The 27,302-nt window shown below is 45.0% G+C and overlaps 1 protein-coding gene across 1 annotated transcript in view; it reads left to right on the top strand.

The window, feature by feature from the left end:
- The first annotated feature begins 262 nt into the window (after window positions 1–262).
- The window catches only part of ARFGEF2 (ARF guanine nucleotide exchange factor 2), a 98,177-nt gene continuing 71,137 nt past the window's right edge, over window positions 263–27,302 (top strand). The window contains exons 1-6 of the mRNA XM_024750287.1: window positions 263–523; window positions 14,923–14,953; window positions 15,614–15,737; window positions 22,862–23,008; window positions 23,948–24,127; window positions 24,485–24,719. Of these exons, the coding sequence (XP_024606055.1) occupies window positions 403–523; window positions 14,923–14,953; window positions 15,614–15,737; window positions 22,862–23,008; window positions 23,948–24,127; window positions 24,485–24,719 (838 nt within the window). The 5' untranslated portion in view covers window positions 263–402. The remainder of the gene's footprint in view (window positions 524–14,922; window positions 14,954–15,613; window positions 15,738–22,861; window positions 23,009–23,947; window positions 24,128–24,484; window positions 24,720–27,302) is intronic.

Raw genomic sequence — 27,302 nt, 5'->3', positions numbered from 1 at the left:
CCTCACACCCCCATCACCACCCCTCCTGCCTGCCACCACCTTTCTTCCGTCCTTCACATGCCCTCCTGCCTCCACCCACTTCTACTCACCTCCCAACTTTGCCCCTTCCTTCCTCCACCCTCGCCCCACCCCTCCTCGTCCACCTGGCCCCGCCCCGCCCCAAGCCTAGGCCACGCCCCCCAGGGTCACGGAGTCGACGGACGCCGTAGCGCCCCCTCCAGTCACGTGGTCACGTGACGCGCTCCAACATGGCGGCGCCGTGGGGCCGCGGCGTCGCTTCCTGACTGGGCGGCGCGGACGGACGCGGCTGCTGCCGGCGTGGACGCCGGGCCCTCAGCTTCGCTCGCCCGCCTGCTAGCGCCATCCGCCCGCGGGGCTTTTAGCCCCCCTTGGGCCGGGGCCATGCAGGAGAGCCAGACCAAGAGCATGTTCGTGTCCCGGGCCCTGGAGAAGATCCTAGCCGACAAGGAGGTGAAGCGGCCCCAGCACTCCCAGCTGCGCAGGGCCTGCCAGGTGGCGCTCGGTGGGTGAGCCGCCCCGGCCCGGCCCCGCGCCGGCCTCCCCACGCCTGCTGTTACCCCACGGGGCCTCAGCCCGGCCTCCAGGGCGCCACTTCCCCACGACCCCGAGTCCCACCCTACCGCCCTCCTTATTATACCCCGGGAGAAACTGATGCCCTGCCAGCTCGGGACTGGCCCAAGGTCACCTAGCAAGTTGGTGACAGCCAGGGCTGGCTCTCCAGCCTCCCAGCCCAGGGCTCTTGCCACGGCTCCTTGCCGTCCTATTTCCTGGTTCCTTCTCTTGTCACCTTCAGAAGCAGCAGCCCTTGCTCTGAGTTTTTTCTTTACCTGGGTTCTGCTGCTGGTTGGAGTTACCCCATGTGAGCAGAGCCTGTGAGAAGAGCTGCCCAGCTGGTGTAGGGAAACTCCTGAGGCCTGCTTTGGAAGTGTCCAACTGGTGTATGTTTTCCTTTCATTTGGGGATCGCCCATAACTCCCTCCAGGAGGGAATGTAGAGGGCTATCCTGCACCTTCAGGTATTGTAGTGTTAAAGAGATCTGCTCTTTCCTTGCGGTCCACTCAAATAGAGGGTCTGTGAGGGCAGAGACACTTGTTTGTTTTATTCACCGCTGGATCCCCTGCATCTGCAACAGGGCCTAACACGCAGTAGATGCTGACTGAATGGACCCACAGATGATTGAAAGAGGGGAGAAGTCTGATTCATCTCTAGTTAAAACCTTGGTCGTTGATTCCATCATCAACATCCTATCTTTTAGTTTGCCACTCAACAAATATTTATCAAATGCCCACTGGGTGGCAGGCACTGAGGATGCAATGGGGAATGAGACAGACAAGGTATTTGCCCTTACAGAGCTTCTACTCTAATAGGGGAGGCAGAATAAGTAAATTTTAAAATGAATGAGACATTTTTTGAATGGTAATAAATACTTTTGTAAAAGCAGTTTTTAAAAATTTATTTATTTTGTTTATTTATTTTTGGCTGTGTTGGGTTTTCCTTTCTGCGCACGGGCTTTCTCTAATTGCAGTGAGCGGGAGCTACTCTTCGTTGCGGTGCGCAGGCTTCTCATTGTGGTGGCTTCTTGTTGTGGAGCACGGGCTCTAGGCTTGCAGGCTTCAGTAGTTGTGGCACGCAGGCTCAGTAGTTGTGGCTGGCGGGCTCTAGAGGGCAGGCTCAGTAGTTGTGACACACGGGCTTAGTTGCTCTGCGGCATGTGGGATCTTCCCAGACTAGGGCTTGAACCTGTGTCCCCTTCATTGGCAGGTGGATTCTTAACCACTGCGCCACCAGGGGAGCCCTAAAAGTAATTTTTTCATAATTACCTTACTTCTGTAAAATTTTTTGTAAAAGTAGATGTGATAAAAAGGGCCTGAGGACTGCTTTCCATAGAGTGGTCAAGAAAGTAATCCTTTCTGAGGAGGTGACATTTGAGCCGAGTACTGAAAGGCAGGAAGTATTCACCACGTGGAATTTCAGGAGAAGAGAGTTCTAGGCCGTGAGGATCAATACATTTGACCAGAGTTGGCATCAAGTTAATTCATCACCCCAATGCCTTTGGTTTGGAATCTGTAAAAAGACCTGTTTTCCCTAACAAGTGACCACGTAAATGGAAAGTTTGATTTTCTGTCACAGAGTTTGAGGTTACCATCACCTTTCTCCTTTCATTTGGTGCAGGGTATTCTGGGAGTCTTCTCTTGGGGCCTAGGAATGGGTTTGTGAACTTTGCATTTATTTCTCTGGGAAGAAGGCGGTGGCTCTCATCAGCTTCTCAGAAGGGTCTGAGACTCCCTCAAGGATCAAGAACTATTGATACAAAGGTTGTTGCTGCTGAGAAAATCTGGAAACATACTAGTCCTGTGAAATTCAGGATCAATTAGAGGAATTTACTGAAATTTAGATTTGTAAAGCTTTTTTATTCAGGAAACCAAGGCTAACTGTTGGATATTGTTTTATCAGGAATGCAGGATAAGCACTACAAAGCAGTAGTTAGGCAAAAGCCTGGTACTTACAACTCTGCTTGGAAATCTGCCTGCATTCTATCCTCTTAGTGTTACTTTAAGTGAATTGTTGCAGAAGTTTCAAAATAGTTACTTGGCAGAGAAGTTTTCATTCCCCCTTCAGAACACTTAACATCAGATTTTCAGCAAATTGTATATCACTTTGTTGGAACCTACGTATAAAATCGTCACATGGGTCATAGAGGGCCTTAACATTGAGAGCTTTTTATATTTTTTGGATCATGCCTTGTTGAGAAATTCAGATTTTTCCAACCCAAATTGTGGAATGCACATTCAGTGTTTTGGTAGTGAATTGTAAGGAATAGCCTATACTGAAAATATAAATTCTCCATTAAAAATATTTTCTTGTCAAACAATATAGACGAGTTAAATAAAATATCCCATATGATGTTATTTAAGAAAAAAAGAAATAGCCTATAAAGGAAGTAATCTGACCACAGGTTAATTGAATAGCAAACTGTCATGGTGGCTCATCATCATCAAATTAATTATTACAAGGGAACCTATGTAAAGTGTTAGACTGGCCATCTTTTTTTTTTTTTTTTTAAGACAGTACTTGTGTGTCATTGCTGTTAAATAAAAATGACTGCAGAAGAAAGCATATAGCAAAGTATCTGGTGATATTTCACCCTGCATCTCAAGGCCCAGTTTTGTGTCCAGTAAAAGTAGCTGAAACAAGCCTGTGTACGAAACATTGCAATGTGGTGAGCATTTTAGAGATTGCCATGTATAGATTATTACTCATTTTGAAAAGAGGAGCTGTAAGTGACTGCTCAAAGTTGAAATGTTTGAACGATAGGAACACTTCCAGGAAACAGCTTCTGTGACCTTCCACCAGTTGTAGCATATTAGAGGGAGGGGATCAGGGATGCAGGGGCTGTGTAGTGTAGGGATTTGGAGTGTGTTCTGTGGACTCAAGACTGCCCGGGTTCAGATCCCTTGCCTTCTACTTGCTATCTTTGTGACCTTGGACAGATCTTATAGCTTCCTGATGGGGTTATTATAAAGATAAAGTTAGGGGGCTTCCCTGGTGACGTGGTGGCTAAGAATCTGCCTGCCAATGCAGGGGACACGGGTTCGAGCCCTGGTCCGGGAAGATCCCACATGCCGCAGAGCAACTAAGCCCGTGAGCCACAGCTACTGAAGCCCGTGCGCCTAGAGCCTGTGCTCCGCAGCAAGAGAAGCCACCGCAATGAGAAGCCCGCTCACCGCAGTAAAGAGTAGCCCCTGCTCGCTGCAACTACAGAAAGCTTGCGCACAGCAATGAATAAATAAATAAAATAAATAAATTTATTTTAAAAAAAAGATAGTTGACGTGTGCAAAAAACTTGACATGTAGTAGGTGCTCTGTAAAGGCTTGCTCTGTTATTTATTATTTTAAGCTGTGAGAAACCACAAGACACTCTAAGCACCCTGGCTTGATGTTAACTTAGGTTGGTTCCTCGTTCAAGAATGACTTATTGCTCTATTTGGTTTGTAGATGCAATAAATAGGAATGTAATTACACGACTGAAAGGCTGTGTTTATTAGAGTGTTAACTCACTAAGCTCAATGAAGACAAGGGTTGTTCCTTGTAAAAGCAGTGATTATCAGGATGGAATAGGTTTGGAGTAATCTCAGGGATTCATCTTCACTAAATGCCAGATGCGTAGATAGGGTCTCTGCCCAATTAGAGGATCATGGCCTTCCAGCCTTTACTGAGAAATCAGAAGCGCCTGTGAAAGTATTCATCACCCCAAGGACGTTGTTGCTCTTTACTTTCTTAATGAAGTTTTTATATATATTAATAGTCTTGAACCTTTCAGCCCTCCAGTTGGGGTACATAATTACATTTTTAAACCTCCCTTTCACAGCGGTCTTATTTAAGAGCCATTCTCTCACATGGTCTCTTTAAATTATATTTCTGTCCTTAAACTCTATCAAGTTTAGAGACTTGAGAAAATAAGCTGAGTGGTTTCGAATGGTGTGGAAAAATCTGGAAATCTTGAAAACTTTAACTGAATTGTTTTCACAGTAGTCTTCATATATGGTAGGAGATTCGGTATCTTATTTAATAATTTAAGACCCACAAAGTGCCAAGTAGGGGCTGAGTGCTCTGTAATTGCCAATTGTCATTAAACATACCTATGTTTTTCATACGAAATTGAGTGACTTTAATTTTTAGAGCAGTTTTAGGTTCACAGCAAAATTGCCTGGGAGGTGCAGAGACTTCCCATATTCCCCTCCCTGCCTGCCCTCGTGCATGGTCTCCGCATTACCAACATCCCTCACCAGAGTGGGGTGATTATATAGTGACGAACCTAACTCTGACGCATCATTATCACCCAATTGAGTGAGTGACTTTTTTTTTTTAATAAATTTATTTATTTTATTTATTTATCTTTGGCTGCATTGGGTCTTCGTTGCTGTGTGTGGGCTTTCTCTAGTTGTGGCGAGCGGGGGCTACTCTTCCTTGCGGTGCATGGGCTTCGCATTGCAGCGGCTTCTCTTGTTATGGAGCACGGGCTCCAGGCGCACAGGTTTCAGTAGTTGTGGCTCGTGGTCTCTAGAGCGTAGGCTCAGTAGTTGTGGCCCATGGGCATAGTTGCTCTGCGGCATGTGGGATCTTCCCGGACCAGGACTTGAACCCGTGTCCCCTGCATTGGCAGGTGGATTCTTAACCACTGCGCCACCAGGGAAGCCCAAGTGAGTGACTTTTTTAAATCACATGTTATATAATAGCTATATGATATCAACCATGTACTGAGCACTTCTGTGTTCCAGGCACCGTGCCATACGCTTCACATGCAGTTTAGTTCTTACTATTATTATCCTCATCGAAGGCCTTAAGAACTTGGCTGACGTGACTTAACCAGAAGCAGTGGAGCCAGGCTGTGAACACTGGCAGTCTGGCTCCAGAGCCCAAGATCTTAACTATTACTACCATTGCTCCTCCATACAAAAGTTCTTATGTTGTATAAAATACTCATTGGAGTCTTAAACAATCATTGTATTGGCAGTGAAGTTTCTATGCAGTGAACTTTTGGTGATGTTTCAGTAAGTAGAGCATTCAATAAGTAAAGAGACCGTATTTTTTGTAGTTGAATTTTGAGATGTAGTATTTGAAAGCCTCTAATCAAAAAGATCACAGCTTTTTCTCTGCAGCTTTTTACTGCTTATGTCTTTGGTTTAATTTACGGACTAACAGGAAGAAAGAAATGAAGTTAAAGAGCTGGTTTCCCATGAGTTTCATTTGAGGTATTAAATCTTGCTGATTTATGACCTCTCTCTACATCAGCAGTAAACTCTTCTATTCATTCTGGAGTTGTGACGTGTGATTGATGTCCGTCTTTGGGTACAGCAGGCAAAGGGAAACCAAAGCTCAGAGGGCAACTTGCCCACATCTGCACATCCAGGTGGGCAACAACTGCAACGGGTAGCTGACATATAAATCATAAAATCCACTTTTAGATTTGCTACTCTGTTTAATATACGGGATTTAGAGACATGTGGGTCATTGGTGATCTTAGCTTGAGCTGTTTTGGTGGCACGCTGAAGGTGAAAACCAGTCTGGAGTGGGTTGAGGTGTGAGTGGGAGGTGAGGAAATAGACTGTGAGCGCACGCAACTCTTTACCAAGGTTTGGCTATGCTGTTAAGGGGAGGAGGGAGATGTGGCTCATGGGGGTTCTTTGGTTTTTTCTTTTTCTTTTTTTAAAGGTAGAAAAGACTCAAACTTGTTTAAATGTCATTAGGATGAAGCCAATTAAGGGAGTATATTCATAAATTTTAGTTGCATGTTAATATACAAAAAACATTCAGCATTCACATGTCCATATAATATATGGTAAATGGCTTTTTCCTGCATACGATGTTGTTGTTCTTCTAACTCTGATGTGTTTGAAATAACTGTTCTCATTATTAGGAGGAACGTAAGTGCAAAATTTGAAAAATACCAAAAATATCCCTAAATTGTCATAAAGTAAGGCTTTCAATTGAAACACAAAGTAAAACCTTTAATGTTAGCAAAGTCGGGTGTTTTGATTAGACATCTTGTTTATATGTGCTGTAGATTATAAAAATTTTGAGAAATAATAGGACTTGGGACCCTGACATTACTTTTTGTTGAAAAGCTTTATAGTGATTCTGCAGGAGGAGGTTCTCTGTCTAGAAGCAGCACTAAAAATTGAATTTTGATTATTGAAAAGCATTTATTTGTTGGATTGGCAGAAAATTCATTGGGAGCTGTGTTTGAAACTTTGCTTATTGATTGGTCTTGTGATCCTGGACTAATCATTTAGCTTCTCGGAGCCTTGGTTTCCTGGGATGAGAAAGGTGATAATGCCTGTGCCACAGGATTGTTGTAAAGGTTGTATGAACTAACGCAACAAATAACTGACACCGTATCTGGCACCTAACAAATGACCTACTAAAATTCAGAGGCGTTGGTGTTACCATATTTAAAGGAGAAGGAACTGAATACTTGTTCTTCCTGCCTCCCTTATTGTTTGGTTTATGGACATCTTTGCTGGTCTCTGACATTTCGACACTGGTGAGGCAAGTGGTTGGAAAAATTTAGAGCTCTGTCCTGTACTTGTAAATCTCAGGGGAAACCGTAAGCAGTGCTGGGGAAAACAGTGAGACCATTCTTTACGGAAAAGAGCAAACTTGTGAAAACGTGTGCTTAATCAGCAAGTACATGGAGTCTCCCATATAAATAGCTCAGAGCTGTAGTGAGTTCTTTCTCACCAGGCTGAGGGGGCCTGCCTGGAAAATACTTGACTTTCTTTCCAGCAAGGTTATCTTAGAAAATACTTAACTGTTTGCGAATTCATTCCTGGAGCCTTCCTATAAGAAGCTTCTTTGGGTTTACTGTCTTGGTTGTAAATGAGTCTTTTAGCTTTTTTATTAGGTATTTCATTAGGTTTTATAGACTTGTGGGGAGAACAGCCTTCTTGTGCTAGGACCTAGAATTCTTAAATTTTCCCTCTGTCCTAAGGAGTAGTCAGTGCATACTTGTTCTCTATATAGTCCTTCTGACTAAACCAGGGTGACATTCATTCAGAAGATATTTATTTGGGTGTCATACCAGGTGTCATGATGCAAGGAAAACAAAACAAACAAAGACCCTGTTCTCATGGTGTTTGCAGTTAATGGGGAAGAAGGGGACTATTCAGATGATCATGTCCTCTGAGTCATACTAACAACCTGACAACTCCTATGAAGGAGAGGAACCTGGTCCCACAAGGGGAGTGCACAAAGGGATGAAGGAAAGCTTCCCTGAGGAAGTCTTGAGAGCTGAATGATAAATAAAAATTAAATAGGTTAGAGTGAGAGGCATTATGGCAGCAGGAGGGGGAACAGCATATGCAAAGGCCCTGTGTCAGAGAGGAATATGACGGTTACGGAAACTAAAAGATACAACAGCCTGTGAATCTGTAGTTACCTCAAAATTTTTAAAAAGCTTTAATAATAATTTTTAAAAAAGAAACTAAAAGAGGCCACTGTGTGGTTGCAGCATGGCAAATGAAGGGGGAGAGGTTTTGGGGATAAGGTGGGAGAGGTAGTCCAGGGTCCTACCATGCAAGATCTTGGAGGTTATGTTGAGGAGTTTGACTTTTAGACCAAAAGCAGTGAGATAACACTGCAGAGTTCTAAACAGGGAAGAAGGTGATGGGATAAACAGGTTTGTATTTTGGAAAGATCACTTTAGCCATTATGTTCAGAACATCTTCGAGGAAAACCAGAGGGACTGCCCAGGGACCAGTGAGAAGGCAGTTACCATCATCCAAGGGAGAGATGCTGGTGGCCTGGACTTAAGTAGTGACAGTAGTAACAGAGTAAAGTGAATGTATCCCCACTTGTTCAGAAGGTAAAACTAAGAAAACCTGGTGATGGATTGGGTAAGAACACGAGAAAGTGGATCAGTAAAGCTGACTCTTAAGTTTCTGACTCACGCAACTGGATGGATAGTGGTGCAGTTCTTTTAGATGGGAGTGGGAAGACCATCTAGGGAGAGGTGGGTGGAGGAGCTTGATCTGAGTTGGGACTTGGATGTGTTGAGTTTCACCTGCCTTTGAGCATCCAGTTGGACAGGTGGAATAGGAAGTGGATGGGTGTACGAGCCTTGTGTTCATAAGTCAGGCCGGCACCGGAAATCAAGATTTGGGGGTCATCCGAGCCCAGGTGGGAATTGAAAATGCAGTTGAGGCTGCGAAGGCCTGTGGGGGAGAGTGTACAGAAAAGAAGAGGCAGGAGAGCCTGGGCCCGAGGAACCCTGGCCTACCTGGCTGGGCAGAGGAGGCTGAGTCTACCAAGGAAATGGAGAAGAGATGGGACAAGAAGCAGAGGGCAGATGAAAACGGGTGCTTATGAAGCCGGAAGTCGAGAAAATTTCCGAGAAAATTTCAAGGAGGGGGAGGTCAGTCAGGTCAAATGCTGCAAGGCGGTCAGATGGCAACTGGAAAATTGCCCATCAGATTTAGAGACATGCGGGTCATGGGTGACCTTAGCTTGAGCTGTTTTGCTGATGCAGTGAAGGTGAAAATCAGACTGGAATGGGTTGGGGCATGCATGGGAGGTGAGGAAACAGACACAGCTCTTTCCAGGGCTTTGCCTGGGGTGTGAAGGAGAAGATGGAGATGTGGATCATGGGAGTTTTTGGTTTTATATTTTTCTTTGTTTAAAGGTAGAAGAGGCTTGAACTTGTTTAAATGTCATTGGGAAGGGAGCCAGTTAAGGGAGAGGTTAAATAATGCAAGAAAGAGAAAGGACAGTTTATTCATTCAGCAAATACTGAGTGCCTGCTCTGTGTCTAGGAATTCCTAGATAATGGGGATTCAGCAGTGAACAAAACAGACGGAAGTCTCTGTTATCACAGAGTTTATATTCTACTGGGGAAGATGGAGAATAAGTGAATTGATACAAAGTATGTCAAGGGTGATAAATACTGTGATGAAAAACTAGGAAAAATCGGTGTAAAGTGAAAAAATAAAGCAGGTAAGGTGGTCCAGAATCAAAAGGAGGGCAGTTTTAGGTGGTGAGGGAAGGCCTCTCTGAAGAGGTGACATTTGAACAGCCATCTGAAGGAAGGGAAGAGTGAGTCTTGTGGATATCTGGGGAAGGGAGGGCATTCCAGGTGGCAGGAAGAGCAAGTGCAAAGGCCCTGAACAGGACAGGCAACAAGTAAGCTGGGGGTGGGGTGGTAGGAGGTGAGATCAGAGGGATAGCAGGGGGCCAGATGTTTTAGAGGCTTGGAGGCCAAGTTCAAGATTGTGAGTTTTTACTCTGTGAGATGAGAAGCCAGTGACATTTTTTGCAAAGGAGCAGATGTTAATCAGATTTACATTATGATGGTTATGGATAATCTATTTTGAGCAGATGTAATCTGATTTACATTTTAAGGGAATCCCTCTGGCTGCTGTGTAGACAAAGATGTGGGCCGGGAGGAAGGGTGAGAGCTGAAGCTGTGAGACCAGTTAAGAAAGAGGCTCGTAGTCGAGGTGGGAGATGATGGTGGCTTGGTCTGGGGTAATGGGGGTGGTCCAGCATATGAGAAGTGATCAGATTCTAGGTAGTTCCTCAGGAGGCAGTAGGGATGGGAGACTGCAGAGTTGGAGGGGCTCGACACTGTTTTCTAGCAGGAGAGAGTGCAGGCTGGGTACAGAAGTAGGTGAGTTTGTAGATTGGCCAACAGGAAGTTGAGGGAATCTCCTCGTGTTGCTTCTAATTTCTGCATGAAATAAGCTGCTCCATCGGTTGTGAGTAAAGATGAATGGTGATGACTAGGAGGGAGAGATGGGGTATTTGAAGAGAGTAGATAAATGTGCAGTAGTCTTTGTGGAGAGTTGGAGGTGGTGAGCTTAACTGGCAGTATTTAGGGTTCCATTGTGGTTGGTGATTAGGGCCTTTATAGACCTACCAACTTGCCCTGTAGTCAGAGGTCTAGTCGTTAGGTGGAGACAGGTCAGAGGAGAGGGTCATGTAATCTAAGTTTGGGATTTTGCCAGAAGTTAAGACTAAAAGTCAGAGAGAGTCAAGCCTATTGTTTGGCTGTCATTCAGATAACAATCCTGTAATGGGACCCATCCTGGAAAATGAAAAGAGGGGAAAGCTGACAAGTTCTTGGCCTTGTCAGGTCTGACAGGCCAAAGAAGGGTCCTACTGGGAGCAGTTAGTGGGTCATCTGGAAGGAAAGGAGGTTGTGGGCGGAGAACAGGCAGCAGCTAGAAGTAGCACAGTTCCAAACGGGGACAAGATTCAGAGTGTGGCCAGCCACGCCAGGCTGACTTGGGGTGGAGGAGGAACTGAGGGTAGTGTTGGTTTGCATAGTAGAGAGGGGTATGCAGATCAGATGTGTGAGGGGAGGTGAAGGTTCCACGGGATGTCGTGGGGCTTTGGGGGGTTGACCAGGGATGGCATTGTTGAGCTTGGTCGTGGTCATTGTTGGACTTAGCTTGGGAGTGGAGCAGAGAATGTGAGCTGGTGCCAAAGTCATTGATGAATGGGGAGGTGTGAACCGAGGTTCCTAACTGACAGCGATGGCCAGGAAGGATTTCCCAGGAAGACAGCATGGCTTTTCAGGTGCAGCTGCCCCACCCCACTCAGGTCTGGCTCCTTTCCAGCCTGCTTATTTATTGCTGCTAATTGCCCAGTTGGCTGTTGGGAGAGCAGTGCATGTTAAAAGGCAGGGCAATAAACTGGAGCAAGTGTGCCCACTCCTCCTCCCTCACCCATCCTCCTCCTCTTTGGCTCTGGAGCAGACAGCCTGGGTGTGAATCCTGTAGTGGCACTTCCTACTGTGACTGTGGGCAGGTGACTTCACCTCTCTGTGTCCAGATTCCTCACTGTATATGGTTAGGAGATGAGTCTCTTGTCTTCCTGAGTTGTAAGGAGGACCAAATGGGCACCTGCCCCTAGCGAATGTCAGCAGTTATTATGATGATTTGTGTTCCACTGATTTTCTTCTTTCCCTTGGCTTTCCGTCGTTCCACCGATGGCACTAGAGATTTTGCACTATTACTGACTCCTGTTTTAAGATAAGAGCAAGAGAACGGACATTTATTGACCACCTGTGTATGCCTGACACTGCCTTAGCCATCAATACTTCGGGTTTGTTAAAAGAATTACCTACACCCAACTGCCTAGTTACAGTCTCTGGAGCATATGGGGCTGCTTTTTATCATCCTCATTTTTTTTAGAGTAAGACATCAAGATTCAGGGAGGTTTAATAACCTACCTGGCATCATTCAGCTAATAGATGTCCATTTTCTTTCGGAACTTCCAACCCATTTCTTGTCTTTCACCACACCAGGCTATGTCAAGTGTTCTGTGGGACCCCATGCCACACACCTTTTCCCTGTTTGTTTGTTTTTTCCCTGCCTCTTTTTTTTTTTTTTTGGCCACGCTGCATGCAGCATGTGGGATATGGGATCATAATTCCCTAACCAGGGATCGAGCCTGTGCCCCCCGCAGTGGAAGCACGGAGTCTCAACCACTGGACCGCCAGGGAAGTCCCCTGCCTCTTTTCAATGGAAAAAAATATTGTATTATCCAAATATATCTAGAAGCCACCTGTTGGGTCAGACTGTATGGAACTACTACCCTCAAGCCATTTCCAGCTTTCCTGTGGCTCCTGCTCATCGTCTCTGCCCCTGCCCTGGCCCCAGCCCCCACTAATGCTTGCCTGGGTTATTAGCAGCAGCCTCTTGATTGGCTTCCCTGCTTCTGTGCTGTCCACCCTCCTCTTTATACTCAAAACTGCAGCCAGAGGGATCTGTCCAAACATAGGTCTGCTCAGGCCCCTCCTCCACTGCCCTCCAGGGGCTTCTCCTTATCTGGACCCCTACTGGGCCTTGTGGAGAGGATTTTTCACATTTTTTTTCTTTAACAAAGAATGTTCTAGAGAGTGCAACAATTCCTCATACTTGTGGGAATACTTAATTATAGATTAAGAAGACTAAAGGAAATCTGTGATCACGTGTTTTGTGAAGATCGCAGTTTCTTGGTCTTCTGCAGTAGGTACTGCTCACTGTGGAGGGCTATGCCCTGCCCTGCTCAAGTCACACTGGCCCTTGTTCATTCCCATCGGAAAACCAGGGTGCACCTTCCTGTGGTCCTGTCCCATCAGGCCAGAAAAAGAGGTGGGGAGATTCCAGAGCCTGGGTTGTAAATAGGCTCCCCGAGGCTGGATGAGGGATGTTCGTACTACAGAGCAGTACGAACATCACAGCATTCACACTTTGAATTAATGATGCAAAACCAGTGTTTATATTGTTTCGCACTTACAGGTTACGGAGTAATTCGACATGCTTATTTGAGAGCCAAGTTACCCAAGAGGTTACGAACACAGGCTTGGGAGCCTAATTTTCTGGGTTCAAGTCGCAGCTCCACCTCTCACTGACTTGTAACCTTTCTGGATCTTGTCTCTTCATCTGTAAGATATAGCAGAGTTTGGCCTCGAACCCTGGTCCTCTGGCTCCTTAGTTGCTCTTTGTTCTTTGGCAACGTTTTGCTTGTATAAAACGGGGATGTTTTGTTTTCCTTGTGCTGGTCATAGTCCTTTATCCCCTGCAGTTAGTTTTCCGCTGCCAGTGAATTTCTTTCTCCTTGATTCTTCCCTCTCCCTTAAGACAAAGGTTGCAAACTGGTAGTGTAAGGTCAGGACAGCCTGCAAACGAGTTTCATTTGAGCATAATTTTTTTTTTTTTTTTTTTGGCCATGCCTCGCGGCTTGCAGGATCTTAGTTCCCTGGCCAGGAATGGAACCAGCACCCCCTGCAGTGGAAGTGTGGTGTCTTAACCACTGGATTGCCAGGGAAGTCCCTGAGCATAATTTTTTTAAACAGTTGAAATTACTTCCAATTACAGTTGGAGTTTTCACTTAAAATCCAGATTTTGACTTCTGGAAAAAATCAGAACAATGGGCACTTCTGGGCTCAATCAGCTGGGACTGAGACTCTGCTGCACTCCATGCCCTGTTGGGTGGGGAGGGGGTCCTCCCTGCCGCTGATGTCTTATACCCACCTGTGTCTCTCCAGGAGGTTTCCTGCCTGGCCTCCATAGGTCTTTGATTTGATTACCCTTAGTGCCTCAGTGAGTAAGTAGCAATTCTGGTGATTGATTTGTCAACTGGTGGGTTGACACCAGTGGCATTCTAGAACAGACTATTTTAGAGCTCAGAGGTCAGCACAGACTCTAACAAATGCCTGATTGCTTCAGATACACTTAACAGCTAAACTTAACTCTAATAAGGTAACCATGACTGGAAGGAACCCTTGCATTTGAGTTCCGGCATCAGTGCCCCTCTGACACGTCACACAGTGACAGATAATATTACCACCAGGCAGAGTCTTGACATTATCCATGTTGATTTCTGCAAGCTGAAAGCTTGGCCACCAGCCTCCTGGGCTGGATTTCCCGGGCCACTCCCACAGCCTGGGGCCTCAGCTAGAGGAGGCCAGAGCTACTTCCTGAGTGGATTCTTGTCCCAGAGGAGCAGGAACCATGCCACAGAGCTCTCTTTAGCAGAACCTGTGTGTCACAGGCCTTGTGGTCCATGAGCGAAATGTTTGATATTAGTCATCTGGTGTTCCTCTTCTGTTTTCTTATGTGTGTAGTAAGAGGACATTGAAAGAGTGGCTTGAAGGTTAAAATTGCCACCTCTAGTGAGTCCAGTTACTCGGTTTTCACTTCCTAAAGGTCAGTCTAGAATAGAGTTGTCCAGGAAAAGGAAACTTGTCACTTCCAGAACTGTGTTCTGGGGTTGCTAGGATAACTAATGCCATATCCAAACCACTGGCTCTCAAGAGATTGTGTGAAGAAGGCTGGCCTTTTGGAGGTTATCTGAATACATGGCATTCAGGTAGACATGTTTCACTGGCCTGCTTTGATAATACCGCGAGCCTGCCAAGCCTGACATGTAGGAATGCATTCGACTGACTAAGTGGCTGTGGGGGAGTCCGGCGTGTTTAGATATAGGATGTTCTTGTCTCAATGGCACAAAATCTTGTTCTCCTGGAAATAAGATGATCTCTCTTTGAGACTGTGACTTCTGAGTGTTGGCACTATTCCATAACTGTAACCATGTAGTTGTTGTACCCTCCATGGTAAAGGTTTATAAATTAACTTTAATTCATAAAAATTATATATGACTTAGCACAATATAAATGTACTTAATGCCACTGAACTGTACACTTAAAAATAGTTAATGTGGTAAATTTTGTGTTACACATATTTACCACAATTTTTTTAAGTGCTAAAGAAAAAGTATATATACTTACAGAAAATGTGGGAAAGAGAAAAAGATCATCATCCCCCTACTTAGATAGCTTTTAGTATTTTGTTATATTTGTTTTTTTTAATATACATATTGCATACTCCTAACATGCCTTTCTTTCTTCCCCACCAGATGAAATTAAAGCAGAAATAGAAAAGCAAAGGTAAGCCTGGGCATGTTCTCCTTGCTGAAGTGCAGTATGAAGGGAGTAGTAGGTGGTGGCCCTGGGAACCCCTTTCTCTGCATGTTTTCCCATATTTCTGCTCCTTGGGTGGCACACACTCTCCTAGCACAGCGCTGGGCACGTGGCAGGACTTTGTATGTGTTTGAACTGATACCGAGTTAACAGGTTACTGGCTCAACAGCTGCATATTTGGAGGAAAGGATAAGGAAGGTCAAGTTAATGCTGTTGTACCTTCTCTTGACAGGAGAGGCAAAGCCCTTGTCTCTTGTATGTCATGCTTCCTCAGGCAGGAGGGCAGCTTGTTCTGTTAAGGGGCTGCTCCTCATCTTCATAGTAATGAAGCCAGTGAGTCCCATTTCAGAAATACAGCTCTGACGTGGCAGGTGCCAGGATTCAGTCCAGGCCGCTGTCGATACAGCTTGCTCATCAGAGACCTTTTTCTCTGCCTGTGGCCCCTTGGTGTTTTTTCCTAATGCATGTATTTAAACTTTTCATTGTCTAGCCCCACAGATGCAGTTTGCAGGCACTTTTAATTAAATGATTGCAAGTGGGATGGGAAGTTAGAGTGGGGGGTAGGAAAAGCAGGCTCTTTTTTTTTTTTCATTTCCCCTCTCCGGCCCTCTCCTGCTTTTTTCCTAGGCTTGGTGCTACCGCACCACCAAAGGCAAACTTCATTGAAGCTGACAAGTATTTCCTTCCATTTGAGCTGGCTTGCCAGTCCAAGTCCCCACGGGTGGTCAGCACATCCCTCGACTGCTTGCAGGTACCATGTTTCACCTTGGTGGTATAAAGGATGTTCTCTCAAGCCACAGGTAGTCCTTTGCACAGGAGCTGTGCCCGTAACCCCCTGGTACTCAGAATGCTTCCAGAGGTGATGGAGAAAGGAGCATTTCAGCTCATTCTTTTTTTTTTTTTTTTTTTCGGCATGCGGGCCTCTCACTGTTGTGGCCTCTCCCGTCGCGGAGCACAGGCTCCAGACGTGCAGGCTCAGCGGCCATGGCTCACGGGCCCAGCCGCTCCACGGCATGTGGGATCTTCCCGGATCGGGGCATGAACCCGTGTCCCCTGCATCGGCAGGCGGACTCTCAACCACTGCACCACCAGGGAAGCCCTTCAGCTCATTCTTTATGGAGGTCTTGTGAGGGAGGGAAGAATGAGAGGTCTGACCTTTTTACCTAAAAAAGAATTTGTTTCTCTCGAAGTATTTTGTTGATCTCTCTTATGTATGTTTTCCTAAATGAAACCTGTAGCATTGATTGGAATATTTGGTACATATGCGGGTACATAAGATATTTAATGCTACTTCTTTATTGATGGCATTAATATTCATAATGCCAAGTAGAGAAATAGATATCATCGACTCTCATTATTTGTGGTGATGGTCTATAAAGTTGCTGTGAACACGGAATTAGCAAACCCTGAAGCATTGTTCCTGGAGGGAATACAGGGCTAGGTTCCTGTGAGCCTCTCTGGTCACGTGTTCATCAGCTGATCAGTACATAACTTTATTCTTTGTGTGTTTCTGTTTAAAGACACCTTATTTAATATATATTGTTGATTTGTTAGCATTGAACTTATGGTCAACAGCACTATGACACATGCCTGAACAAAGCTGATCACACGTCATTTCTCTGTAGGGCACATCCTACAGAGACAGCACTAGACAGCACTTAGCACTGTGCATGGGGGCCATTTTAAATGGCGAAAACACCAACGAAAAGGACAAAAATATGAAAACCATGGCAATAAATAGATCACAAGAAAGACACTGTTTACGGTATGAGAGGTGAAACAAGAAGGCAGAGCGTCTCCTTGTTTGACCTTAGCCAGGAACTTGTGCATCAAGTGATTCAAATTTTTCACTGCGCTGCAGGTGTCCGCAAGTGACCACAAAAGCGTCCCAAATATTGACTGGGGACTTACAAATTTTAGTGAGCGGGCACTCACAAGTACAAACCTGTGAATAATGAGGATCGACTGTACTTAGGGCCATAAGTAACCTTGTTATAAGTTACTTTTTACTGGTGAAAAAGCAGCAGTGGAGAAATTAGGGTGACTTGTCCAATGACGTGCAGATAGTGAGGGACAGAAACAGGACTGCAACTTGGGCTTCTTAATTCCCAGTCCAGCATTCTTGTATTTTTCATAAGATCTACTCATGAAGCTTCCGGTTACCTCAGAAACATTTGTTTTTAACCCCAGTGGGCAACCTACAGCAGTGAAAAGAGCTTGATAAATTTTAAAAAATACAGTGGAGAGAGCGACAATTTATCAGTACTTTCTAGAGCAGGAATAGTGAATAGGTTCTATATTTTATTGCTTGGAAGCTGTGTTGAAAAAATACCTGGAACCTCATCTGGGTTTCTTGAGAAAGTGCCATGATTGATTGGTTACGTCTGCTGAGGAACAGGACTGCCAAGTGGCGGTGGGCATGCCACATCTTTGGCATCTCTAGTCTAATATTTACTCTATTAATTTCTCTTGTTTGATATATCTCTACTTGAAAATTGATGAGAGTTTCTTCACAGAAGCAGCTCTTCTAAATGAAAAGCCATGTTCTCATTCAGTTTAATTCTGTACAGATTGTCCTATGTGGAACATGTAATGAGCCAAGAATTTTCAAGTGGCAGGCTCGAATCCTACTTCTCTCCGAAAATATTTGTTGCTGTGAACATTTTCAGAGGAAATTTGGCATAATTAGCTGTTTTGTCCTCATGTTAAGGTTTAGTTTGGAAGCTGGTGCTGATAGTTAACATTATTGGTGTCCTAAACAATGCCAGTGTATTAAGCACTCAGCCTGAGCTGGGCCCTGTGCTAAGTGCTTTATCCCCATCATCATGTTTAATCTTCCCGACAACCACCTGAGGTTCCTACTCTCATCCTCATTTTAGAATCAATGAAACTGAGGCTTGGAGAATAAAATGACCAGCCCTGCCAAGTTCCCCTGGCCAGGCAGTGATGGGATTGGGTGGGTGTCTAGGACTTGTTTACCCCAAGCCTATGTTTAATCAGGGGTCCTTAAACTACGCCATGAGCCAAATCTGGCCTGCAGCCTGCTTTGGTAAATAAAGTTTTATTGGAGCATAGCTGCCTTAATCTGTTCAGACCGATATAGCAGAATACCACAGACTGGGTGGCTTAAACAAGGGACATTTATTTCCTACAGTTCTGGAGGCTGGGGAGTCCAAGATAAAGTACCAGCTGATTAAGTTCCTGGTGAGCCGTCTCCCTGATTTGTAAATGGCCAAGTTCTCACTGTGTCCTCACGTGGCAGACAGAGCAAGCTAGGTGTCTGGTCTCTTCCTATAGGGCATTAATCCCATCATGAGGACCCCACCCTCATGGCCTCATGTAAACTTAATCACCTCCCAAAGGCCCCACCTCCTAATACCATCATATTGAGGGTTAGGACTTCAACATAGGAATTGCGGAAACAGAAACATTCAGTCCATAACACCAGCCATGCCCTTTCGTTGATGTATTATCTATATGGCTGCTTTCCAGCTACTACAGCTGAGTTGAAGAGTTGGAACGGAGACCATGTGACTTCACAGCCTAAATATTTAGCATGTGGTCCTCTACAGAAAAAGGCTGCTGACCTCTGCTCTTAACTATTACCCTGTAGTCTGGCCTCTTTAATTAAAAATATGCTGTGTTTTCCTGGAAATAGTCTGTTTCTGGAACTCTGTGTATGTGTGAGTATGGTTTCTGATGGAAACATTGACGTTCTGCTGTACTTCAGCGACTTGAGTGCAGTACCTGTCTTGAGGCTTTTGGCATGTGGTTCACTCTCTTTTTCAGAATGGAAGTTCTCTGTAATTTGATAGGTACACTAAGATTTCTTTGGTTAGTATACAAAATGCAAAATGTATCGTCCTTTTTATGACATTAGAAAGTGGCTGGGTGCTCCCTGGAATACTGAATGAAAAAATTCATTTCCTCTTGGGGTTTGTCCTTGCAAACCTGTTTGACTGGCTTTTCCCAGTGTGGGTGATGTGACTTCTGCCTTGGAAATGGAGGGCCAGTGTCTAGGAGTAAAGCTTGGTTTTGGCAGGGTTGAAGCCAGCTGCAGAGGCTGTGCCCTGGGCATTTTAAGGAGTCCCTTTTTGAGCATGGAGAGATGATGGGGTAGCAAAGGTGCTTCTGGGTTTGGTTTGCTGTGAGTACAGAGCTCAGCATTCCCTCCCCCACAGGGAGAAGCCCAGAGCCTTCCCTTCTCACTTCTCCCAAGTGACAAAGATTCTCCTTATTCCTTTTCTCCAGCACCTGGTCACCACACGCTCCCCCAAGGCCAGGACTGGAGGAAGGAGGGTTAGTTCAGGCTTGCCTAAACTAGTGAGTGATCTTCAAGTTTTTCTGGGCACATACCAACCACAGAAATTATTTTTGAGAATATTCTCTCAGAATATTCGTATTTCTTCAATTATAAGATTATATACAGGTACTACTGTTATTAAATTATGTACATTATAAACAATACAAAAACAGACCTTTTAAAAGGGTAGGACAAAAAAGTAGATAGAAACAGACTTCTAATATTTTCTTTCTACGTAAGGCTGTAGGAAACCACTGGTCTGAGCCATCTGGTTCGTATCTTTTTTTTTTTTAAATAAATTTATTTATTTTTGGCTGTGTTGGGCCGTCATTGCTGTGCACAGGCTTTCTCTAGTTGCGGTGAGCGGGGGCTACTCTTTGTTGCGGTGCATGGGCTTCTCATTGCAGTGGCTTCTCTTGTTGCGGAGCACGGGCTGTAGCCGTGCAGGTTTCAGTAGTTGTGGCTCGCGGGCTCTAGAGCGCAGGCTCAGTAGTTGTGGTGCACGGGCTTAGTAGTTGCTCCGCGGCATATGGGATCTTCCCGGACCAGGGCTCGAACCCGTGTCCCCTGCATTGGCAGGCAGATTCTTAACCACTGCACCACCAGGGAAGTCCACAAGCATTATCCTTTATCTCTTATTTCTAAAAGACTTTGGATTTTTTAATGCACATTTAAAAACCTATTGTAATAATATAAATTGTACCTGACTATATTCTCTGTTAGAAATTTCTTTTAGAACTTTACAGATTAAGGCTGAAGGCCCTTGGACTGCTAACCCCAAACCCAGTTGCCTATTTAGGTGTATAATTTTCTTTCTCTTTTCTTTTCTTTCTTTTTTTCTTTTTCTTTCTTTCTTTTTTTTAAACATAAATGGTATCATTTATGATATCATTTTTCTGTGGAGGACCACATGCTAAATATTTAGGCTTTGTAGGTCGTATGGTCTCCATTTCAACTCTTCAACTGAGCTGTAGTAGCTGGAAATTATATCATATATCATTTATACTTATACAGATTTTTCTGTGGCTTGCTTTTTACACCAGTGTTTTTAATGCCAGAACACTACATGCAAATTGAGGGCATTCCTGTGGACTGATAAATGATGTGTTATGCAACCATCTTACTTATCCCTCCCCGTCTAGAGGGGCATTGACAAGTAGCATCCCTGTGCAAGCAGCCTCCTTGGACACAAGTATCAGTGAGCCAGCTGCCCAGAGGCCTCCCTCCTCTGCCCTTCTTCCCATCCCTGCTTCGCATCAGCAAAGAATAAGACAGGAACTTCTACTCTCCATCTCTGTCAGTCCCTCATGGTCCAAGCCACCAGCATCTCCCCCCTAGACAGCTGAGGTGGCCTCATCATGGGTGCCCAGCTTCCACTGCTGTTGCCCTCCAGCCTGTTCTGTACTCAGGAGCCAGGCGGAGCCTTTAGAAATGTATCCCATCGTGTCCATCCTTTGCTTACACCTGCTAGTACTTTCTACCTCACTCACTGTGCAGAGCACCTTCCTCAAGTGAGCCTGCCAAGCACGCTTCTGCCCCTGTGAGAAAAAGGACTGTCTTATCACTGTTGTACCCCCAGTGCCAAAACAACATCTGGTACAAGGAAGGGTGAGAAGGTAGAACTAGAAAGACGCACAGGTTGCAGGAACTCTGCTTTCTTCCGGCCCTGCCTCACAAGGGAGTAAAATTATACTTAAAACCCTTTTCCATTGGAACGGTAACGTGCCCTTTAAGGAGGGCATAGAGGGGCGAATACTTCCAATTTTTTTTTATATTTGAATTAAACATCTGTAATTCACCTCCGTCTTTGCTTTGCACCATCAGTGTTGGGTTCTGTGGGGCCTGCTTTTCAGCATTCACATTTTAGGAGCTCATAGACCATCCCACTCATAACCCAGTACTCAAAACGGACTTGAGTCCGTTAGGAGTAAGGAGTCAGCAGTGTCCAAAAGCAGAGCTTATTTACCAGACGGCCGGCGCTGCCCTCACTGGAAGCCCGCATGGGGAACAGCGATGAGAGCAGATGAGGTAAAAGGCATCTGGACTTGTTCTTCAAAAACACACTTGAGCACCTCCCCGCCTCCGTCTGGAGCTCTCTGGGGCTGGTCTTGAGCAGCAGAGTGTGTGCAGGCCTCTCTTTTGCTCACTCGGTCACTTGATTCAGCAGTGTCGTATTTGTGCTCTCAGTCACTCTCTTTCCATCTGTTTTTCTTCCTGCTTATTGAATGGCGGCGCTTTCGAGGCTAATGATGGGGAAGAGCCATTGAGAAACGGCATCTGGCCTCCGCAGGGCGGCGCATCTTCCTGTTGCAGTGGTGGCGGCACTGTGGATCGCCTCAGGAGCTGTGTCTCTCTGGGCAGGTAGATCAAGAATGTGACACGCCAGAAAACAAAAAGATAAAGAACAGAACAGCATTTGTCAGAGTCTTTACTAAGTCACTGGAAGCAGAGGGTGCCTTAGAATTCACGGATCCCAGAGGGCTTGTAGCAGATGAGTGGTTCTTTTTATGTGGTCAGCCATCAGGATAACCTGGAAGACTTGGAGAAAAACCGATTCCTGGGCTCCACCCAACAAGTTCTGTTAGAGGAAGTTTGTGTTGAGGTCCAGGAATCTGTATTTATAACGAGCTCCCTCAGGTGACCATGAATCTCAGCCAGGCTTTGAAACCATCCTGACCTTTGAGTTCCCTTCCAGCTCTCAGATTGTCCCTGATGAAATCCAGGTCAGGCGTGAGGTGGCCCAGGCAGGCAGGTGGCCCTGTCCAAACTGATCTGTCACCTGACCGAGAGGGCACAGCTCAAGCAGCCTCATCTGAAGAGGCTGCCGCACGGGTGACATGCAGTTTGATAACGTAGGTGCAGAAGTCAGTTAGTTTTTTTACTTTAATTTTTGGAATAGAAAATACACCAACATGGTTTTATTCAACATTCAAAAAGAATGAAAGCCTGCTCTACAAAATGTGTTCGTCCCGCCCCTGCCTACAGCTGCTTAGTTCTCCCTGCGCTCAAGCAAACCATGTTATCATTAGTTTTTTATGTATCTTACTGTTAGAAAAAAAAAAAGTTTTTTAGCAGCTTGAGATATAATTCACATGCGTACAATTCACCCATCTGAGGTATACAGTTCAGTGACTTTCGTATATTGACAGAGTTGTGGAGCCCTCACCACAATCTAATTAGAGACCATCTTTATCCTCAGAAAGAAGCCCCGTTTTTGCTCATCAGCAGTCACTCCCTGTTTCCCTGGGATCCCCCCAGGTCTAGGCAGCCGCTGACTACTTTCTGTCTCTATTATGTATAGTTTTTAATCGCTCCATTTTTTACACAAGTGATTTTGCGCTGGGGTCTGTTCTACACGTGCCTTTTCCACCACTGTGGGCTCTTCTGCCATCGGGAGTCAGGCTGGATGCTACGCTCTCAGGGTGGCTGTGCCCCCTGCACCCAGGAGAGCAGAGAGATCTGTGTGGGAACCGGAAGTTAAAGGCTGAGCCCACTGCCTGCCTCTTACTGCTGTGGGCGGCCTCAGCCCTGGCCTGGCAGAAACTTCTCATGTCTATGATTTCTGTGTTTAGAAACTCATCGCATATGGGCACATCACCGGCAATGCCCCCGACAGTGGAGCCCCCGGGAAGCGGCTGATTGACAGGATTGTTGAAACCATTTGCAATTGTTTTCAAGGCCCTCAGACCGATGAAGGAGTTCAGTTACAAATAATTAAGGTATTTCTGTCTGTCTGCCTGGTCTGGATTTTAAATGAGAAAGCTCATTGCCCTTGGGAATTTGGCTTTCTAAGTTACCGTGTGTTAGTTGTCTCAGGAGGTGCTGAGCTGGAACAGAAAAATGTAAGCATCACTTAGATCTTTTGTTAAGTGTCAGAACTGATTAGCATGGACTGAGACAAGAAGAGTGGAACCAGGTGTGTTTTCAAAGTAAACAGTTCCGCTGATAACTACATAAATTGCTTGTGAATTAAATTGACTTCAAATCCTCTGCTCTTTCCCCTCGAAATTCTGGATTCCCAGACTGCCATTTCTCAGCAGGTCCTCGTGTTGATACCTTTATCACCAATTTGCCCCTGTCCTCTTACCCTCCCTTTCCTTCGCCCTGTTCCATTTCTGCTGCCAGGAATGGTTTGGCATGGGGTGGTCCCATCTGCTTGTCAGAGAACCGATCAGGATGGGTGCGGTCAGTGTTTCAAATCTTAAATCCTGGATGTATTAGCTTTGTGAGGGAGCTCCCTGTTAGCCACACCTTTCCTGAAGCTCCCTTGAAAACCCACCAGGGAACTCCGAAACTGACCCTCCCCCCCCATCAAAACGTATATTTTGTGATTGGCGTAGGTGAGATCAAGTTGGAGCACTTTCCCTCCTGAGACAAGTCTGTATTTTTGGCTTTTTAAAAAGTAAGCTGATAGAAAGCCCACTTCAACGCAACTTATGTACTTTAAATGACTTGTATTCTATGGAGTTAATAATTGTGTTTAAACTCAAAGCAGTAGGGGGTTGGTTTTTGGTACTAATCATCCAGTTTAGTTTGCAGAGCCATCTTCTTAAACCAAACCAAATTAAAAACAAAGCCAAACCATGTAGAAAAGTTTGGCTGTGAGAGGATGGGAGGTGGGTGCTCGTGAAGGTGAAGGTTGCGGATTTCTGTTTTAGGCTCTTCTGACTGCAGTGACGTCCCCGCACATTGAAATTCACGAGGGTACTATCCTACAGACGGTCAGGACATGTTACAATATCTATTTGGCCAGCAAAAATCTCATCAATCAGACCACTGCCAAGGCTACTCTTACTCAGATGCTGAACGTCATTTTCACCCGCATGGAAAACCAAGTGGTGAGCGGTAGCAGTTATCAGCTGCTGGGGGACGGGACACCATCCCATGCTGTGAACTGTTTCATGTGTGGCCTCGGTGCTTGGTGAAGATTCATAGCATTTTAAAATCAATCCCTTCCTCCTCTGAGTTCTCTGCACTCTGTTTTTATCCTTGCTTTAAAAAGCAGAGAGAGAATCTAGCATGGGTTTTAAAATTTGCATTCAGAATTTGCTTTGAGTTTGCTGCAGGAATTTATTTCCTTTTTAAAATTCTATCCTTCTGTTTGGAAATTTTTATGCAACAGGCTGGCGTATTTTCTGTTCCTTATCAAAATGCTGGATCCATTTAGATTGAATCCCTTTTTCGTTGCCTTTCAGTTGCAGGAGGCCAGAGAATTGGAAAAACCAATCCATTCGAAACCCCAGTCCCCTGTGATCCAAGCTGCAGCAGTGTCCCCAAAGTTCAATCGTTTGAAACAGAGCCAGGCACACAGCAAACCAACAACTCCTGAGAAGACAGATTTAACCAATGGTGAACATGGCAGGAGTGGTTCTGGAAAAGTGAGCGCAGAGAATGGAGATGTGCCCAGAGAGAGAGACCCGTCGCTATCAGGTACGGCCCATGCGCTTCCCTGTCCATCCTGTATCCGAGGGGCAGGTGAAAGAGTTGTCTGGTGTCATCGCAGGAAACCTCTGATAGCAGCTCTTCTATTTCTGGGTCTCCCCCTTGACTTCCCTTTCGCTTTTCTCTTATGAAACACAGCCAGTGAGGCATGGTGTCTCAGATCACGTTGTCAGTTGTGCACTTTTCTTTGGATAGTTCCTGGAATGTATTGATATCTAGCCACTGCCACTTGATGTCAACTTCAGTGCCGTGGGTTCACTTTGGAGCATTTGTCTCCCAGGAGTTAATCGTTTGGGTAGTTGATTGTTCAGTGTCTGTTTTATCTCCCAGAGGAGGACAAGGACCTCCTCTGTCACATATCCACAGGATCTGCGTGCTTTGCCCACTGCCAGACAGTTAGTTGCTATTTATGGACATCTGTGAAGGGAGCCAGAAGGTGGGTGGGTGGGTGGATTCATAGAGAAACAGATAAACAGGTAGCTTTGTTTTCTTCTTCTGAGACCAAGTACACTATTTGGTTGTGTTTGCTTTTTTAATTGAAAGAGATATTCCACACCTGGTGATAGTCTTAAAGTAAGTAAAACATTAGGCATGAAATTTTGGACTGGGTTGTCATATATTTCTGAATGTTTGCATCTCTCTCTGGGCAATTTGTACAAACCAGATCCTAAGTTCATATATTTTTCAAGAATGTACCTTCTTCCCAAGTGATTCTGCCAAATAATTCTTCGCTCTAGCTGACGGCTCTACAGTGAAGTATCTGACCCACCTTTTTTTTTAAATGTTTTTTTACTGTGGTAAAAGTCACATAATGTAAAACACACTATTTCAACCATATTTATCTGTACAGTTCAGTGACAATAGGTACATTTCACATTGTTGCGCCACTCCCACCATCATCCGTCTCCCGAAATTTTCAGCTTCCTGAACTGGAACTCTGTCCCCATTAAACACTGACTCCCCATTTCCCCTCCCCACCCCCGGCCCCTGGCATCTACCGATGTACTTTCTGACTATGAATTTGACTATTCTAGGTATTTCGTATAAGTGGAATCAAACAGTATTTTTCTGCACCTACTGTATATTGGAACGCATTTTTAAGGTTAACTTAATATATATCTACAAACAGATTGTGTTTTTTTTCTCCCCGTGCTATACAGTAGGTTCTCATTAGTTATCTGGTTTATACATAGTAGCGTATATATGTCTGACCTGCCTTTATAATTGGTCTCATATCTTCTTCTGCCCCATTATTGGTAATGACGTCTGTTGGTGGTATGTTCGCTACCAGAGAGCCCATACTTGAGCAGTTTTTGTTCATCTGTAATTTACCAGTGCTTGGCACAGGTAGGAACAGACCAAGTGTTGTTGCTGGCATGTTGTTCTGTATCAGTTTACCCAAGGCAAGGATCAAAGAAAAAGTTGCCACAAAGAGCTGCATGTGTGTCTCGTGTGAACACTGTTGCAGGCTACTCAGTCCCACTGTCATGTGTCTTGGAAGGTGCTCAGGAAGTCCTGGCCCACCCTCTGTATGTCATCGTCTTTGCCTTATTAACGCTCAGGGCAAGGACCAGGCAGGTTTTTACTGTAACCTTTATCAGACTGTGCTCAATCAATCAATATTAATATTTAAACAGACTGTAGTAAGCATAGCTGTGCAGATGTAAAAGCAAGTCTCTCTGAGCTGTAAGAACGTCCTTCCACTACAGCCCATTTTCCACATGGCAGCCAAAGTGATCTCTTAAAAGCATGAATTAGATCACCACCACCCCTCTGCTTAAAGCCCTCTGATAATTTCCCATCCCGTCCCATTCAGAGTGAAGTCTATGCCTGCCCCTTCCCCACAGCTTCCAAGGCCCTGTGTGGCCTGGCCCCACCCACCTCCCTATACCCTTTTTTTACTTCCTTTCCCCTTGTTTGCGATAGTGGTTCTGGTTCTTGAAAGTGTGGTGCTTGCTCTTGGTGCCTTCGCACTTACTGTCCCTTCCTTGTCCCCCCCTTTGTCTTCAGGTCTCTCAGTTCTAACTGATCCTTCTCTCTGAAGCTCCCCAGCACTCTGTCGCATCATCCTCTTTTATTCTCCTCATAGCATTTTTTTTTCATCCTTTGCAAGGTTGCTTTATTTTGCTTTTAGTCCAGCAGCAGATTTTTTAAATATATATAATTTTATTTATTTATTGGATGCATTAGGTCTTTTTTTTTTAACATCTTTATTGGAGTATAATTGCTTTACAATGGTATGTTAGTTTCTGCTTTATAACAAAGTGAATCCGTTATACATATACATATGTCCCCATATCTCTTCCCTCTTGCATCTCCCTCCCTCCCAACCTCCCTATCCCACCCCTCTAGATGGTCACAAAGCACCGAGCTGATCTCCCTGTGCTATGCGGCTGCTTCCCACTAGCTATCTATTTTACGTTTGGTAGTGTATATATGTCCATGCCACTGTCTCACTTTCTCCCAGCTTACCCTTCCCCCTCCCCGTATCCTCAAGTCCATTCTCTAGTAGGTCTGCGTCTTTATTACCATCTTGCTCCTAGGTTCTTCATGAACATTTTTTTTTTTTAG

The sequence above is a fragment of the Neophocaena asiaeorientalis genome, unplaced genomic scaffold, assembly GCF_003031525.2.
Source record: "Neophocaena asiaeorientalis asiaeorientalis breed wild unplaced genomic scaffold, Neophocaena_asiaeorientalis_V1.1 scaffold606, whole genome shotgun sequence".
In the NCBI taxonomy this organism is placed as follows: Eukaryota; Metazoa; Chordata; class Mammalia; order Artiodactyla; family Phocoenidae; genus Neophocaena; species Neophocaena asiaeorientalis.
This window is presented reverse-complemented; position numbering and strand designations above follow the sequence as displayed.